Source organism: Solanum verrucosum, unplaced genomic scaffold, assembly GCF_900185275.1.
Source record: "Solanum verrucosum unplaced genomic scaffold, falcon-dt-bn FXZP01000103.1, whole genome shotgun sequence".
NCBI classification, from domain to species: Eukaryota; Viridiplantae; Streptophyta; class Magnoliopsida; order Solanales; family Solanaceae; genus Solanum; species Solanum verrucosum.
Genome location: NW_026020048.1, coordinates 1,335,645 through 1,351,834, shown reverse-complemented (window position 1 = coordinate 1,351,834; position 16,190 = coordinate 1,335,645). Strand labels below are relative to the sequence as shown.

Sequence of the window (16,190 nt, the reverse complement as noted above, 5' to 3'; positions counted from 1 at the left end):
CAATATTCAAATGGAAGCATATTTGACTCATCGATTTTACTCGCTCTTTTAATATATTCTTAAAAATTTCATGATACTGCACAAATGAGTGTTTCATAGTTACTTGATCGTCAATTAGAATGAATTAAATATGTTGGAAATGGATTAATTAAAATGTCAACGTTTCATTTTTATTGAAAGGTGGATGAAAAAGGAAATAAAACTAGCCACATATTTAAAAAGGTAAATACCTTATACTAGCAAATGTGAAAAAAGAATCGTCATAGTAAGATAAAACTTGGTAAATTTTTCATAATAATGTATGACAATTCACAAAATAAATTTGAAAAATATTCTTAATAGAGGTACTTTTCTCTTCTATTTAATCTCTTTCAAATTCAAAGTTAACTATCTTTTTTTGGGGGGTCTTTCCCTTTCAATTCAAGATATATGCAAAAAGATTGAACAAAATTCATATATTTATCAAAAAGATTATCCTATATTTTAAGTAAAAATATAACCACAAATAAAACATTCTCAAGTCAACAAAATGTCCATCCAACTAATAATTTACCTTGCCATTCGTGAAAAAAATATATTATTTTTATTCTTAATTAGACGTTTTGAATTTGAGTTTTATCAATACAAAATTACTTTTGTTTAAAAGCGTTTTACTTTGAATATGAACTTTCGTACATATATTTAAATTTAGTCAGCTTCAATATGAGTATAGTGAGTATCAAACACCGTGGGAGAAACAAAAAATTAATACATATATTCTATTTTTTTTTACCAAAAATGAAGAAAAAAGTAAAACAGTAAGAAACATAAAATTCTCACACATATACATACAGAGATTCTCACATATATGTGTGCATATATATAGGTATAAGAGAGAAGGAAAATTCGAGAGATTTTGCAGACTGTAGAGAGAGAAAGAAGAGAGAAGAAGGGAAATGGCTGCATTTGATGCGTTCAGTATGGACGGTGAGGCACCGGCACCGGCGGCATCAACTCCGTTCGACGACGGAGACTATGATGGCTCTTACACCGCTTTCTCCAACGCCGATACGCCGCCGTTCCACGGCTCTGGAGGATTCGGTGGAGACTATGAGGAAGTGACGGTGGAACACGTATCTCATACCGTCGACAGTCCCGATCCCTACGGATACGGGTCAGATTCGTTTCCTAACCAAACCGATTCATTTGGAGCTTCTGGAGCTCCGATCTCGAATGGGAATGGTAAGCCCTACGATCTAGGTGAAGATACTGAGGGAATTTTCAGTTCCGATGGACCCGTTCTTCCCCCTCCGAATGAAATGCGTGAGGAAGGTTTTGCACTCCGCGAATGGCGAAGGTTTGTTCTACTCCGTTCCTATTTTTGCGAATTTATTTTGATTTAGTATATTACCAAAAAGAAGATATATTGAATTTAAGCTGTTCCTTAATATTTTAACTAAAATTGACAGATCTATTGCTTATTGTTAGTTACTGTAAATGGCAGATCATAGATAAGATCAGCTTTATTTCAAAGTTCCTAAGCTCTATAATGAATAATTTTTTTTGCATACTTCAATTTAATTCTGGAACTTTTTGATTTTTATTGTTAAATTTGCAGATCTATTGTTGATACTAATAGATCTGTTAGTTTGTATTTGCGCTCAATTTTAGGAGTTCCTGCGGTGTAAGACGCTGATCACTATGATCGCTTGGCAAAGAAAATCTGAATGTTGGAGGTCTTAACTTGTGGAGTACTTCGTTTCTATTTATCTTCTACTGGAGATGATTTATATCTTGAGATCAATTTCCGAAAACGCTATCAGTGTCGATTTTCTATTGCATTAATTGGTTCAAAACTACCACTTTGTGCCATGGGACAAAAATAATAAGCTTTTAGTGGGGTTCCCCTCCCCAAATAAGTTAGTTTTTAGTGCTAAAATTAAGTAAAGCTTGTGTCGAGACACTCATAACGCTTTTTGAGTACAACTAATTAGGTATTTTTAGGGCTAGTCTAATTCTTCTAGTATTGGTTTATGGATTGTCGTGCATAGGGAAAAATATTAAGAAGTTTCATAAGCTGGGAGAATGTATAAATTGTTTTCACATATCTTTGCTAATAGTTCTCACTTAGAAGTTAGAAGGATTGAACATTTTCATGTTTTTCTCTTTCCCCATTGTTGCCTCTCCTAAAAGCTGTCCAAACTCCAGTGCTGAACTATTTAATCATTGGACACCACAAGCAATGTTTTCTGGACTTCGAAAGATCAAATTATTTGTTTGAGGGAGTTGTATGAATAAAGAGAAAATTAGAAGCAAATTTTACTGGTTCTTGGATGAAATGATATAGAGTTCAGGATTAGGGGTTGAATCTCATCGATAATTGATGATTTGTTTTGATTTTCTACTAGTACTAAAAAATAGCGTATTCTTGAAAACTTACAAAAATATCATGCCATGTTTTGGTATAGGGATGGCAATGGGACAGGACGAGGGCAGGGCAAAGGTCTAATGGGGCGGGGTGGGTCAAAGCTTAAATTTTTAAAATTTTAAGTGGGGCAGGGGAAGGTTGTGTTTCACTGTTTTGCGCCTTTTGGCCCATTCTTTCATAAGAGCTTTGTTGGTGGTTTTTTGAGAGTTCGAGACATAATTGTGCAAGGTTAACAAATAAATTGGATGTTGTAGTATTAAAAGTTTGAGTCTCGTGTATGAGATTTCAGATCTGAATTTCCTCATAGTGGGTTTGTGGTAGTAGTGGTGTGATTATGGGACTAGATTTAGTATCATTTAAATTTATTTTATGTGATGCCTAACATAGTTGAATCATTTTCGTCAACAAATTAATTTTATGAATCATTTATGAAATTGACCACCTCTATTAGATGCTGCTCTTGCAATGTTATTAGATCATTAAGAAGCAATGGATGTTTATCAAACATGGTGATAAGAACACTGGCTTAATTTAGCAGAAATCGTGTTCAATGCTAACTTTCACTGATGGGACATCACAAACAATAACACAATCCTCATCTTTTATGTTTTATTTATAAGAATATTCAATAGTATGCACTAATATAGATCCTTTGTCTTTTAAAATACAAACAGATTTTTTGTTGAAAATATTAGATAGGATACTTCCAAAAAAATGAAGTCTTAATAGTGAAATGGGACAGAGCGTGGTGGGGAAGGGCGGATCAAAATCTTAACAGGTCAAGCTGTACCCCACCTGCCCCATTTACATCCCTAGTGGCTTAATCATTATTGAGAGTAATTGATTTTGTACAACTCTTTTTTCCTTTGGTATTCACCATTTTTTTGGAATTGGGTTGAGGGCTTTAGCAAAATGGAATTAGGGTTAAGAGGTAGGGGCTGACATGGGGTGATGCAAAGCATTCCAATGGCAGAAGAGTATTTCCTTAAGGGGATTCTCCCTATCTAGACAATGAGTCGTTTTGTTTTTCTCAGATAAAATAAAAAAGAAGAAAATCAGAAGAATCTCATTACATCAGCACATGACTCTCTTTTTGGCCAGATTTTTTTGGACTCCTGTAGTTGAATGATGAATACTGAGTATATACATGTAGGGTGCCACATGAGTAACAATCTTTGAGGTTTATAGTTAGCATATGCTAGAACACATTAAGGATCGTTTGTGCAATATTCTTTAGGAATATTTGGTAGTGTGCTCGTAATATGTGTTGTTAAAATTTTCATTTGTTTTTTGGTTTGGGATGCAGGCAAAATGCTATCCGTCTTGAGGAGAAGGAGAAGAGAGAAAAGGAAATCAGAATCCAAATTATTGAGGAAGGTGAAGAATATAAGAAAGCATTCTATGAGAAAAGAAATCTCGGTATTGAGACCAACAAGACAACTAACCGCGAGAAAGAGAAGGTGAAGCTCTAGGGATTAATCAGCCTTTCTTACAAACTGGAGTTATATTTGATCCTCCCTACTCTTGCTTACAAGCTTTTATGGATCTCTAACTTTGACAAGTTCTTTCCTTTCCTCCCCTCCCCGTGACAGCTGTACTTGACTAGTCAAGAGAAGTTCCATAAAGAAGCTGACAAGCAATATTGGAAAGCCATAGCAGAGCTCATTCCCAAGGAGGTGCCCAGCATTGAGAAGAAGGGAAGGAAGAAGGATCAAGATAAGAAGCCATCCATCACAGTCGTCCAAGGGCCTAAACCTGGGAAACCTACCGATCTTTCAAGGATGCGCCACATACTGCTGAAGCTTAAGCACACCCCACCACCTCACATGATACCACCCCCTCCTGCTCCTGCCAAGGACGCCAAAGTTGGAAAGGATGGAAAAGACACCAAGGATGCCAAAGCTGGAAAGGATGGAAAAGACACCAAGAATGCTAAAGATACTGCTGCACCAAATGGAACTTCAGATGCACCTCCCAGTGATGCCAAAGTTACTATTCAGACATCCGAAGAACCTGCTGCTGCAGAATGATCGGCTTTTGGCCTAATTTCTTTAGTCTTTGATGTTGTAATGTGTTATCCTCTTACATAATAACTCTTTTTTCTCTATGAGTTTTGTTTCATTTACTATATTTTGTGTCATTCTACTACCTACTATTCTATTGGTTCGTGACAGACGATAGCTGCATTTTGTTGCATTGGATGTCTGAGTTTGTTTATTGTACTATTTAGGTCCTTTCTTTACTGGAGGTGAATTCATTATTTTCTTGTTTACAGAAACCTTATATTTCTTGAAAGTTGATTTGGTGGTGAAACACTCCGATCCTTTTGTAGCATAGTGTGTTGTAGACCTCTATCGTGGAGTTGCCTGCCACCTGTTATGTACTTTGGTCTTATTGGACAGTGCAATATTTTCTTTCTTTGATTCGTGTTTTTTTTTTTTGGGTGGGTGGGTGGGGCAGACTCGATAGTGTTCATATTGAAAAGATAGGAGCAACTATTAAAACGGAAAAATAAGTGAGTGTTTGGTATGGTGGAAAATATTTTTAAAAAACGTCTCGTAATTTTTTTTTATATATTTGATTGGTCAAAATATTTTAGAAATTTGGTTAGGAACATGTTTTTTGGCTGCAGTAGGAAATACTAAGTTCTTCAAGTGCAATTTTACCGTCTCCGAAGTCCGACCCCTCCCTGCACACGAACCCACCCTAACCCCTTGTCTCATCCCTTAATATTTGTCTAGATTATTGAATTTTCAATTATATTTTTGCTTATTTGTGAAATATCAAAAAGTACGTAAAAAAAAAACTAGAACAAAGTACATGAAAAAAGTCACAAAATATTTTTTGTAAAGAACAATAAATTTGAAAAACTAAATTTGGAAATCTTCAACAAAAAAAGCTATCCTTTTTTTTTGTTAAAAATCCACAATATACAAGTTTGCAAACTCAATCCTAGAAAATCTCAAGCAAACGTATCTTAAGCTGCAAACAATGTCGCAGGAAGAATGATTCAAGTGCCGGTCACCAAGGATGATTATCTAGGTGTCACCTGGGTGATTGTGATGTGTACAGAACTTTGTTGACTAGTAATGCATTCAGACATCTTCAATTTTGATCGCGTGCTGTCTTCAGAATCTTCGAAGAAACCAGGCGGTGTAAGTTCTTTCTCATTTAGCTGGATATCTCTTGAAAGCATCTCAATAACCTGGCTCATCATTGGTCTTCTGTTTGCATTTGCTTGTGTGCAAAAGAGAGCTATCTTTATGTACCTGATGACTTCTTTTTCCGGGAAATCATCCAGTTCTTCATCCACCAACTCCAATAGTTTTTCCTCTTGATAGAGCCGCCAGGACTGATGCAATAAATTGTACTTATTGTCATTTTGATCACTTGATATGGGGGAAAAAGGGTAAGGGAGAAATTGCATTGTTCTGAGATTCGATAACATGGACCAGAATATATGATTATTCGTTTGCAACACTCATTCTTGATGCTACACCAGGAAACAAATGTAATACTAAAAAGAAATTAAGGAACTTGAAAAATTTCACCCACCCATTCAAGAAGTGACCTCTTATCACCTTGCCAAATTCTGCTGCTGCTGCTCTTGCCACTAACTGCTTCCAGTATTAGGACCCCAAAACTGTAAACATCAGCCTTCATCGTTAATTGTCCGCCTAATACATATTCAGGTGCCAGATAGCCACTGCTTGGAAGAGAGAAGAAGTTTAGAAGTCAGATACTTGCGTACAGCAAATCTTTTGGAGGGTGCTTGGTATTACAGATTCAAGAATTTCAATAATTTAAAGCTGGTCCTTTTGAATCTGCTATTGATCCTACTTGACAAATATGCATACACAAGAGTAGGGAAAAAAGCAAGTTATCAGTCAGTGGTAGTGGTGAGTTCTAACATAGTCTTTTGACAGTTGAGCACTGTTAAAAGTTAAGACACAAAACACCGTGAACTTTAAGAAAAGAAATATAAGATGCATTCATTGTGCTTATATGCAAGCAGGGCTAATCATTTTATGCTCAATTTTGTGGAATCAACGCGTGAAGATAGTTGCAAATAGAACCAATATCCTGGATCCAATGATCATGACTATATTTAGACAAATTTTACTCAACTAGTTGTCTAAGTTCTTTTGTTTATCACTAAACTGTACACAGGTGCAGAGCACATAGCAGTAATGAAAACAGGGAAAAAATACTATTATTTTCTATCCAAACGAATTGTTTTATTATTTTTCTAACCAACGATGCTAAACGTAAACATAATTCTGTTGATGAAACAACTAGTATTGAAAACCACTCAGAAATACTTCTACAAGTTCTATAGACTATATATAACCAAAGTTATTACATTCTTTGCTTTCTTATAATATGTTTATCAATATAGATCATCAAGAAATTGATATTTTCAGATGCATGTATTCATATAACTGTTTACAAATGATTCCAAAGATGCGGAAAAGAAATAATTAGTCTACTATATTCTCTATTGTAGTTTTTTTTTTGTTGAGTCATCCTTTTTTGCATCTTTCAATAGTTCTTTTTGAGTTAACACACCTCCTATTAAGTTTATTTTCAAACTTTTTCTGTACTAGGGAAACTGGGTTTGTTCAACTTATGAAAGAAAGTTCAAGATTTGTGTGTTTATCATTGGTAGGACTGTGAATTTCTTACTTTTCAATGTTAGAACCCCATTTAATATAACAACCTTCAGGTGTGTAATTGGATAAACAGACACTTTGCTTTGTAAGTTCACGGGACGACAACATAATCTTCGACTGTCTAAGTATAAGTAGTTACATTTCAACAATTTTTATGTTCAGATGAATTATTTTTAGGATAGCAGCACTAACCACAAAAAATATATGGATTGACTTCTCACTTAATCATATATAAACGTGTACGATGATTACTTACTATAAATACCCAGCACCAAGTAGTTAAACATTTATTCACATGTTTTATTTACCAATTCTCTTTTTTGACTTCATGAAATACAAACTAATCATCTGCAGTGAAGAAACAAACTAACTATACCTCAATCCTGAACCAATTTCTAATGACTTCTCCATGTTCATACAGCTCCAATTCAGTCTCATTCACTCAGAAGACTCATCATTAGGCATAGTAGGGGCAAATATTGCTTCCGGGCCTAAACAACTTAGTTCTTTTTTCTGATTTTTCTGATTATATGAACTTGTCACCTGTCAAAGCTTCATGTTTACATTTTTACTTCATTGCATTCATTTCCAGACATTGTTTCCCACCCCTTTTTTTTTTAATCTTTAACTATTTGATTACACCCTAAAACCCAATGCAGCCAAAAAAAAAAGGTCCCTTTTTCAGCCATGCAAAATATAGAGAGATTCAACTACAGTTTCAGAGAAAGACGTACGTTGTTCCTGCTATCTTTGTGCTGATATGAGTGATGTTATCTGGGAAAAGTTTGGCAAGCCCAAAATCTCCAATTTTTGGTGTATAATCCTTGTCAAGAAGAATATTACTAGCTTTTATGTCCCTGTGCACTATATGTGGCACTAGTTCTTCATGTAGATATGCAAGACCTCGAGCGGTACCCAAGCAAATAGTAGTCCTTTTTTCCCATTCTAACTTAATACTAGTCCTTGAACCTGCAAAGAAAGATACCATTATCAGCCATTCCATAATTCTTAAGTTAATCCTTTATTTTACCAGAAGTTCGGCCATTACCAAACAGTGCTTGATCAAGGCTTCTATTTTCTAAATATTCATAGACCAAAATCCGGTTATTTCCATCAGCACAGCATCCAATTATCTCAACTAGATTTGGATGTTTGACATTTGATATTGTCTCAATTTCTGTCAAAAACTCCCGCAAACCCTGCTTTGATTCTGCTGCAAGTGTCTTCACTGCAACTTCTTTTCCTTGTTTTAGAGTTCCCTACAAATTGCTCTGGAGTTAAAAACCAGCACCAACAACCATATCTGATATCTATATCATTGTAACTAAAGTACAATTTTTCAGTTACTAAAGTCTTAACCTCAAAACCAATGCCAATTACCGTATTACGCAACTCTTTTAAAGAGGGGAGATAATAATGAAAATCTAATAACAAAATAAGAAGTTAGTAATGCAGATTTCCTGAGAATTTCAAAAATCTGCCTGCTACTGTAACTTAAACTAAACCTCAACACCCACGAATGTAACACTTTAAACAGCACTATGCAAAAGACACAAAAATAAGTTGTCAATGCATAAAACTTCTGCATGAAAGAGCATGAGATGTATTCGTTGAGTAGAGCTGTACGTACCTTGTATACTGTGCCAAAACCGCCTCGCCCTATTTTATTAATTTGATGGAAGTTATTGGTTGCTAATCTTAATTCATTAAATGAAAAATTCTTTGTGCTTGCAATGGAGTCACCTGCCAGGAATAAAAGATAGTTATGGTAAATGAAAATGCAGAATGGAGGTCAATTATCTTAATTGTTGTGCATAAATTGAATTTACTCAAGACAGCAAAACAGTTCTTTTGTATTGGCGTTACCTATGCCTAAGTTGAAGATGGTCTACAACTAAATGTGCAATGCATCTCCAATGGCATAAAGTTGCAAATAAGTCCTCTAAAAAACAGAAAACCACCCCAGTTCCCACTTACCTCCTGTATCTGTTGTATCATGGTGAACGAGATCATGACCCTTTTTCCGGGCGCCAAAGAAGCAACAACTCATGTCAATTTGCGGGTCTAAATCAGTTGATAGTGCCTCTTGATGAGTAAATTAAATGTTAGCCTTCACCACCAATACCCTGTTAAAACAAAGCAAAAAAAACTTCCTCCTTCAGCTTATTAAACTAATTATTAAGGCACAACAATATTTATTCACATTCCTTTCCTTAATAATAGCTGAAACAGCAATAAATAGCATCATTTGTATCTACTATCTGTACTATAAACAATTGTAAAAAAAAAAAAAAGGATCAAAATAAGTATGATTTTCAATATTGATTCAATAAAATTGGAGGAGTTTGAAAACACTATTATTAGGCTGCAGTTGAATGAAGGTTTGCCTACATATATTCTATTTAAAAAAAAACGTTAACACAAAGTCAAAAGGCAACGAATTTGATTGATTGATGTGTTAAACAGAGTATTGTCAAAAGCACATTTAAGCCCTGATGCGAGGCTCAAGAAAAACATATTGAACCTTCGCCAACGTACACCACTAAACAATTACAAATATTTCACTTTATTATTTTTTTATTTGCGCCTTTTATCATTAAAGTCCCATTGACTTTAGACCTTTTCTGCATTCTTCTTTTTTTGATACTACTGAACTATCTCCATTACTACAAAATTAAAATAGAGAAGAAAAAAAAGCTAGAAATTCCACAGGATTCATTAAAGTGTTATATCATATTGCAGCTAAGCTCCATTCAAATAATTAATCTAATTCTATAAAATATAAGAACCTGCCTTGGAGGGGAACAACAGCTGAAAACGCCTGCAAATACCCCGTAGGCTGTGGAGCAAAAGGAGGGACTGACGTCTAATTAGCTAGTTGGTGAGGCAATAGCTTGATGATCAGCCACACTGAGACTGAGACACGGGCACACGGCCCAGACGTACCTTGAAATTGGAAAAGCAGAGACCAGAGAGAAAGAAGAAGAATAGAGATTTCAGTGTGGAAAGAAAATGGAGAATTAAGAGAATAAGAATAAGAGGAATCGGTTTTATTGGTAAGCTGGTGGAGAAGAAGAAGAAGGAAAAGTAGAAGAGAGTCGTCATAGTTGGCTATTTCACTGTACGTATAAACATTTGTTTATTAACGTGTTCGCACCTTAAAAGCAAATATTCGCACTCATTTAGTGTGAACCTCGAAAGCGACTCTATTCACTTTCTCTTTACCTATTTCGTCAGCCACACATATTGCTTCTCTCATCTTTTTGAATTCACATTGTCTTAAAACACTAATTCACACACAAATTACTTGATTACATGTATGGCATGATACTAAATACGTGAGCGGGATATGAGAGTAGCGAACAAGATAGGAGGTAGGCGAGTGAGATTTGTCTATATATCTCACATACATGCGAATCCACTTGGATACAATATATCTAGAATAAATTACATTTAATTTTGATATCATCTATATGAATGTATTTGGACGTATCAAAATTTGATAAGATTCGCAATATTATATTTGCATTTGTATAAGTAATTAACTTCTAAACTAGTGAAATTTTTGTATGTGAAAAAAACCCAAAGAATATGTTTTTGATTGTGCGAAAAGGTTTAAATATAGTAGTATTTATTTTGTTAAAAAAGTAATTAGTATTAATTTTTAGTTACATTTTTGGTTCATTTATGCCCAACTGATGGTTAATAATGAATTTATTTTTAAAAAAATATTTCAAATTCACTTATTATTATGGTGACAAATTATGTTTCAAACATGTTGGGGTAAGTTATATAAAATTATAAAATTTTATTCAATTCATTTCACTAAAATTAATAAATCCTAACAAACATTTAATCAAAAGTAAACGAATTAACATGACTATTTCAACTATGTAACTATTGTCTGCGTAGGTTTTTAAAAATTATTTTTCACTAATTCTACCTCATAATTCAAAGAAATTATAGTTCTTCAATTACGAGACAATTATTTTTTCTTATAATTTTAGGATTATTTCGATTCTCTTCAACCCATTCAAAGTTGGAAAAAATAAAAAGACTTTTCTCTTTTACTTTTTCTTTCTTTTCTTTTACTAATTTCTATACAACAAAACACTCCTACATAGACAACCCAAAAAAAGGGCACGAAATTACACCAATTTTACTAAATATCAGTATTAGAAGTAAAAATTAATTTATAATTGAACATTCTGTTTAGGGTAGTTAAAATTAGTCAAGCTATACTTAGATTAACCTAACCAAACTTTGATCAGTTAGGTAAGTGGATACTATTAAGAGCAGGTACTCAGTAACAATAAACTATACTCAAATTAAAGTTTGACTTAAAATGGCTCATAGCAAAATGACAGCAGAGCTATTAAAATATATTCAAATCCATCATTTATTTTATTAATTAAAATAATAATGGTTAGTTAAAGTCTCAAGTTAGGATTTCATCAATTTTAATTTAATCATTATAGACAATGATGTATTTATGTAATAATTGAAAACAGAGAAGCAAATGAAATAGTAGCTAAATTTCCATATAAATTGTTGAGCAATCTAGAATGTCAAAGTAAGACTTCCAAAACCAAATGAGAATAGTCAAAACATTAGCCTAATTTTAAAAATAAAAATCATATAATTGACCAACATCAGCTTATAATTGTTATCCGTAAAGGTGATTGAGTTGGTGCAACATGTGATATCTCGTAAAAGCGGTTAGAGATTGATTTTCGTGTGAAAGCATTGTAGTTGAGTCGTCACACCGAATTCATCTAGTGTAATTTATATATCCTGTGTGATTTGTGACATGAGAGTAGATTTACTCAATGCGCATCTGAAAAATTTCGAATCAATATAATTATAAAGAGTTACGTGTAATAACCTTTTAAGCCATCGTAAATATGTTTTATAGCGACAAAGTATATAAATTATCAAATTTTCACAATTGTACTAAATTATCTTTAATTGTTTTCAAATGAATGAGAGAACTATATAATATATTTTCTGCGCATAAATAATTTTCTAGAAAAACAACTAATTGCAATAATCATGGCTGTCGTGCATAAATGAAAAATAAATAAATAAACAATGACTGACCAAAACCTACGACTCAATCAAACCATTTCTAAATGACGTCTGACTATTCACTCCATTTTATTTTATACCTTTACATCTATATTAAAAATAAAAATAATATATATATATATATATATATATATATATATTATTTTAAAAAAAGAAGAGTTTTACAATTTTTCTTTCATATTACTATATGTATTAAATAATTATAAAAATAATATTAGTCAAATTTAAAATTATATAATATCATTAATAAAATTAGTTTAATAAATACATTTCTATTTTTTTTAAGTGTATCAAATAACAAGTGTCAAATAATATAAAATGGATGGAGTGTTTATTCAAATTTACTTTTGATGGAAACAAAGTTGATTCAAGTCCCGTGTGTGACTTTGGTTTAACAAAATTTAAGGTTTTCTTTTGTGGTCCTAATCAACTTTGATCATAATTTTTTTTTATAAAAAAAATATTTATTTTGCCGCTGTGGTAAACTCAGTCCAGATTCAAACTTCTTCATTTTTGTTTTTGTCAAAAGAAATCCTCAATCGATTTCGAACGTGTACATGTAATCTAAACCTCGTGTCAATATTATTATAGCCCTAATCACACAAAAAAATATAAATCACATTAAATAAGTATCGTGTAACGAGCTCGATCAAGAAAACATATAAAATTTTTGAATCTTAATTACCTGCTAATTATCCTTACTGTTCAAAACCCTTCATATGTATGGATGAATGCATATATAATATTTGCTATGTATACTGTGTTAAAGCATTTTTATACTAGTATATATAAAACTTACACGCAAGTCTTTCCAATCTACGTTTTATATATTTGTCAATCAAGGATGAAGTTATGATTAACTTGATTAAACCTGATATTTACCAAACAAAAGTTAATTAGAAGTTGGATTAATTAATAAATAAAAAAAATCTCAAATGGATCCTATGAGTTTTGTTTTGACCTTTATCTTCTTAACTTTTTAATAATAATAGTTATTTTTGTCGTTAGCGATCTAAACATCTTCTAATTAATGATTCTCCACCTAGTTTGAAAGCGTCATTGGCAAATGACAACGATGATTTGGGTTCAAGTTCAATCATTTTGGACTTTTAAATTTAATTTTGAATTTAATTAACAAGTCTCATAATTAAACAGTTGATAGATGGACATAAAACTATAATCTCATTTTTGTATAGCTAAGAAGAATATTTGTGCCAGTTGAGAATAGTAATTTTTTTATTTAAAAAAAAAAAAAGACACTCATATTTGACTTTTACCGAATTCTGTCTTTATCAATTCCCACAGCAACTTTCAAAATTAAATATATTTGGACTTCATCAAGATAATATTAATTTGTAGTAGTATAATTTGACAATTTGTACGTGTTTATTATATCAGACAAGTCATATGATTGTCCTGTTATTTTTTACTTAATTAGACACATAATTGTCCATGCTTAATAAATTCAAATGTTGATTGAAAAGCTTAAGAGAAAGAAGAAGAAAAAAAGAAAAAATTGTATGATTTTAAATTTTTTCATAATTGATTAATAAAAAATATAATAATTTTTTAAAGGAGTATGTGGCATTTAAAGTCCATTATCTTCTCTCATATCTGACATTTCAAGAGCTACGCAATGCATAATTTATGTATTCACACCTGATTTGCCTAACGGATTAGTCATAATTCAATAGCTTTAGTCTTCGGCGCAAACTTATATTTGTGTTTTAGAAAAATAACTTAATATATGCATAAATAAATTATCAAAAACACAATAATATTCTTTTTCTAAAAATCTCAAAATCCTAGCTTCATCTCTAGAGTGCATTCTAAGAGTATGCCATGTAATTACTTGTTAACAATCTACTATGACACAAACATTATTAGTGATTAGTTTCTTGACTTAAACTCGTAATTCATATAAATTACACAAAAATAACTTTACCATTACTCTAAAACACCCCGTGTAATCATGAAACTATCACAATAAAAAATCTTTATAGCTTTCTCTTGGTGAAAAAGAATGACAAATAAAAGGTATAATAATTTTGACTTCCATACTATTTGGATATTCGACAATCCCAAAGCTGTTAATTCAAAGATTATCTCAATCTGGTTCACAAAATTAGTGGGTCAAATATACAATTGGGCTTCCCAGTTGGATTTTCCCATGGACCTAAGCAAAATCAAGTTGGGCTTGATATGTAAGAAGATAAACAATTGAATTAACAAAATAGCACAGCTTTTGCCTTGTCAACACAGTATACGACTATACGTATATATATTGTTTACATATTTTTTTTAAGGAAAAGAAAAAAAAATGTTTAATAAGAAAATAACATTTTTGAACCAAAAGTAACCATATGATAATTTTTTGACTAAAGTATATGAATATATTTCACCTAAATTAATTAACGAACAATATTTTGTTGGGAAAGGCAAGACACTAACAAGAATGTTCGACAGGATAACTGCGGAATAATACCCAAGTCTAACTTTCCCTTTCAATTTGAACCAAGTGAAGACAAACCAAATCAAGCAATACAAAGAATGGGCAGCAAGTATATCAATCAACCAAACAAAAACAACAAGATAAGAATAAGTCAATTACACAAGACACAACGATTTACGTGGAAAACCTCTTCGGTGTGAAGAGTAAAAACCACAAGAATAAAAGCTCCACTATAATCAACAAGAGTTACAAAAGTGTTCTCCAAAATGGCCACCAACAAAATGACAAACAATGAGCAACACAACTACAAGATAGCACCAAAAACTAGAGAAATAAAAGAAGCAAAAACACCAAATCCGCAGCTACTGTTCACGAGTAAAAATATGGAGCTACAGGACTCCAAATCACCCTCTCTCAGTTCTTAATCAAAGATTAAGTTGAAAAGAGCAAGCTGTTCAAAAATCAGCTCAATTGGACAAGAAACGAAGCGGGAATCGCGATTTGAAATTGGCTGCTAGTGCTTGTGCGAAAATCTGCACTTTCTCACTTTTCTCTCTATATGGCTACTCTCAATCTCTTGTGATATATCTCAAATAAGACCTAAAAGAAAGTCTTACACATGCACCATAATATTGGGCTTATGGGCAAAAGTGAGCTAGTCATATTGGGCTAAATTTATCCACAAAGAAAAGGAAGGAAGACCCAAAACCCTGGACTTTTATTTATACACATAGAAAGGGAAAAAGGCCCAAAACCCAACAATTCTCCCCCTACCGACTATGTGGAGGAAATCGCCATCCCGGCGATCATGCAACAATCCTCAAACTTCCCTCTTGGCAAAGCTTTAGTCATCATGTTGGAACCATTATCATTAGTATGAATATTTTTAAGTTCAAACAACTTAGAGTCCAACACATCTCGGATCCAATGATACCTCACATCAATGTGTTTAGACCGACCATGAAATGTAGACCTTTTGGCAAGATGAATAGTACTTTGACTGTCGCAATAAATCACATACATCTCTTGAGCACAACCAAGTTCCCCCAAAAATCTCTTCATCCAAATAAACTCTTTGCAAGCTTCAACAACAGTAATAAGCTCAGCCTCTATAGTAGATAAAGCAACACATTTTTACAACCTAGATTGCAAAGACACAGCTCCCCCTGCAAAAGTAATTAAGTAGCCTGAAGTAGACTTACGAGTATCAACATCACCGGCCATATCTGAATCAGTGTAACCACAAAAAATAGGCTTCCTTGTACCAAAACACAAACTCAGACTAGAAGTGCCACAAAGATATTTCATAATCCACTTTACAACATTCCATTGCTCTCTTCCCGAATTAGAAAAAAAATGGCTAACAATACCAACAACATGAGCAATATCTGGTCTTGTATACACTATTGCATATATCAAACTACCAACAACTGAAGCATAATGAACTTTCGTCATATCTTCTTTCTCACTATCACTGGAAGGACAATGCTTAGTACTCAATTTGAAGTGCATAGCTAAAGGTTTACTGACAACCTTAGCTTTGTCCATGTTAAATCTACGAAGTAATTTC

At 32.8% G+C, this 16,190-nt stretch overlaps 2 protein-coding genes across 2 annotated transcripts; one reads left to right on the top strand and one right to left on the bottom strand.

The window, feature by feature from the left end:
* The first annotated feature begins 852 nt into the window (after positions 1-852).
* Positions 853-4,722, top strand: LOC125822453 (clathrin light chain 1-like). Its single transcript, XM_049501851.1, has 3 exons — positions 853-1,336; positions 3,714-3,867; positions 4,000-4,722. The coding sequence occupies exons 1-3, from the start codon at positions 936-938 to the stop codon at positions 4,435-4,437; spliced, it is 993 nt and encodes a 330-aa protein (XP_049357808.1). The 5' UTR covers positions 853-935; the 3' UTR covers positions 4,438-4,722.
* A 687-nt stretch (positions 4,723-5,409) lies between these two features.
* LOC125822452 (cold-responsive protein kinase 1-like) lies at positions 5,410-9,209 on the bottom strand. The gene is made up of 6 exons (XM_049501850.1): positions 9,058-9,209; positions 8,711-8,823; positions 8,129-8,339; positions 7,815-8,049; positions 5,963-6,113; positions 5,410-5,759 (listed from the first exon to the last, which is right to left on the bottom strand). The coding sequence occupies exons 1-6, from the start codon at positions 9,128-9,130 to the stop codon at positions 5,442-5,444; spliced, it is 1,101 nt and encodes a 366-aa protein (XP_049357807.1). The 5' UTR covers positions 9,131-9,209; the 3' UTR covers positions 5,410-5,441.
* Positions 9,210-16,190: the final 6,981 nt, after the last annotated feature.

Coding starts and splice junctions, on each gene's coding strand:
- LOC125822453 (XM_049501851.1), top strand. CDS start 936: ATGGCTGCATTTGATGCGTTCAGTATGGACGGTGAGGCACCGGCACCG. Junction 1,337..3,713: donor GCACTCCGCGAATGGCGAAG/GTTTGTTCTACT, acceptor TTTGGGATGCAG/GCAAAATGCTATCCGTCTTG. Junction 3,868..3,999: donor CTAACCGCGAGAAAGAGAAG/GTGAAGCTCTAG, acceptor TCCCCGTGACAG/CTGTACTTGACTAGTCAAGA.
- LOC125822452 (XM_049501850.1), bottom strand. CDS start 9,130: ATGAGTTGTTGCTTCTTTGGCGCCCGGAAAAAGGGTCATGATCTCGTT. Junction 8,050..8,128: donor CCTTGATCAAGCACTGTTTG/GTAATGGCCGAA, acceptor CTTTCTTTGCAG/GTTCAAGGACTAGTATTAAG. Junction 6,114..7,814: donor ACAAAGATAGCAGGAACAAC/GTACGTCTTTCT, acceptor TCTTCCAAGCAG/TGGCTATCTGGCACCTGAAT.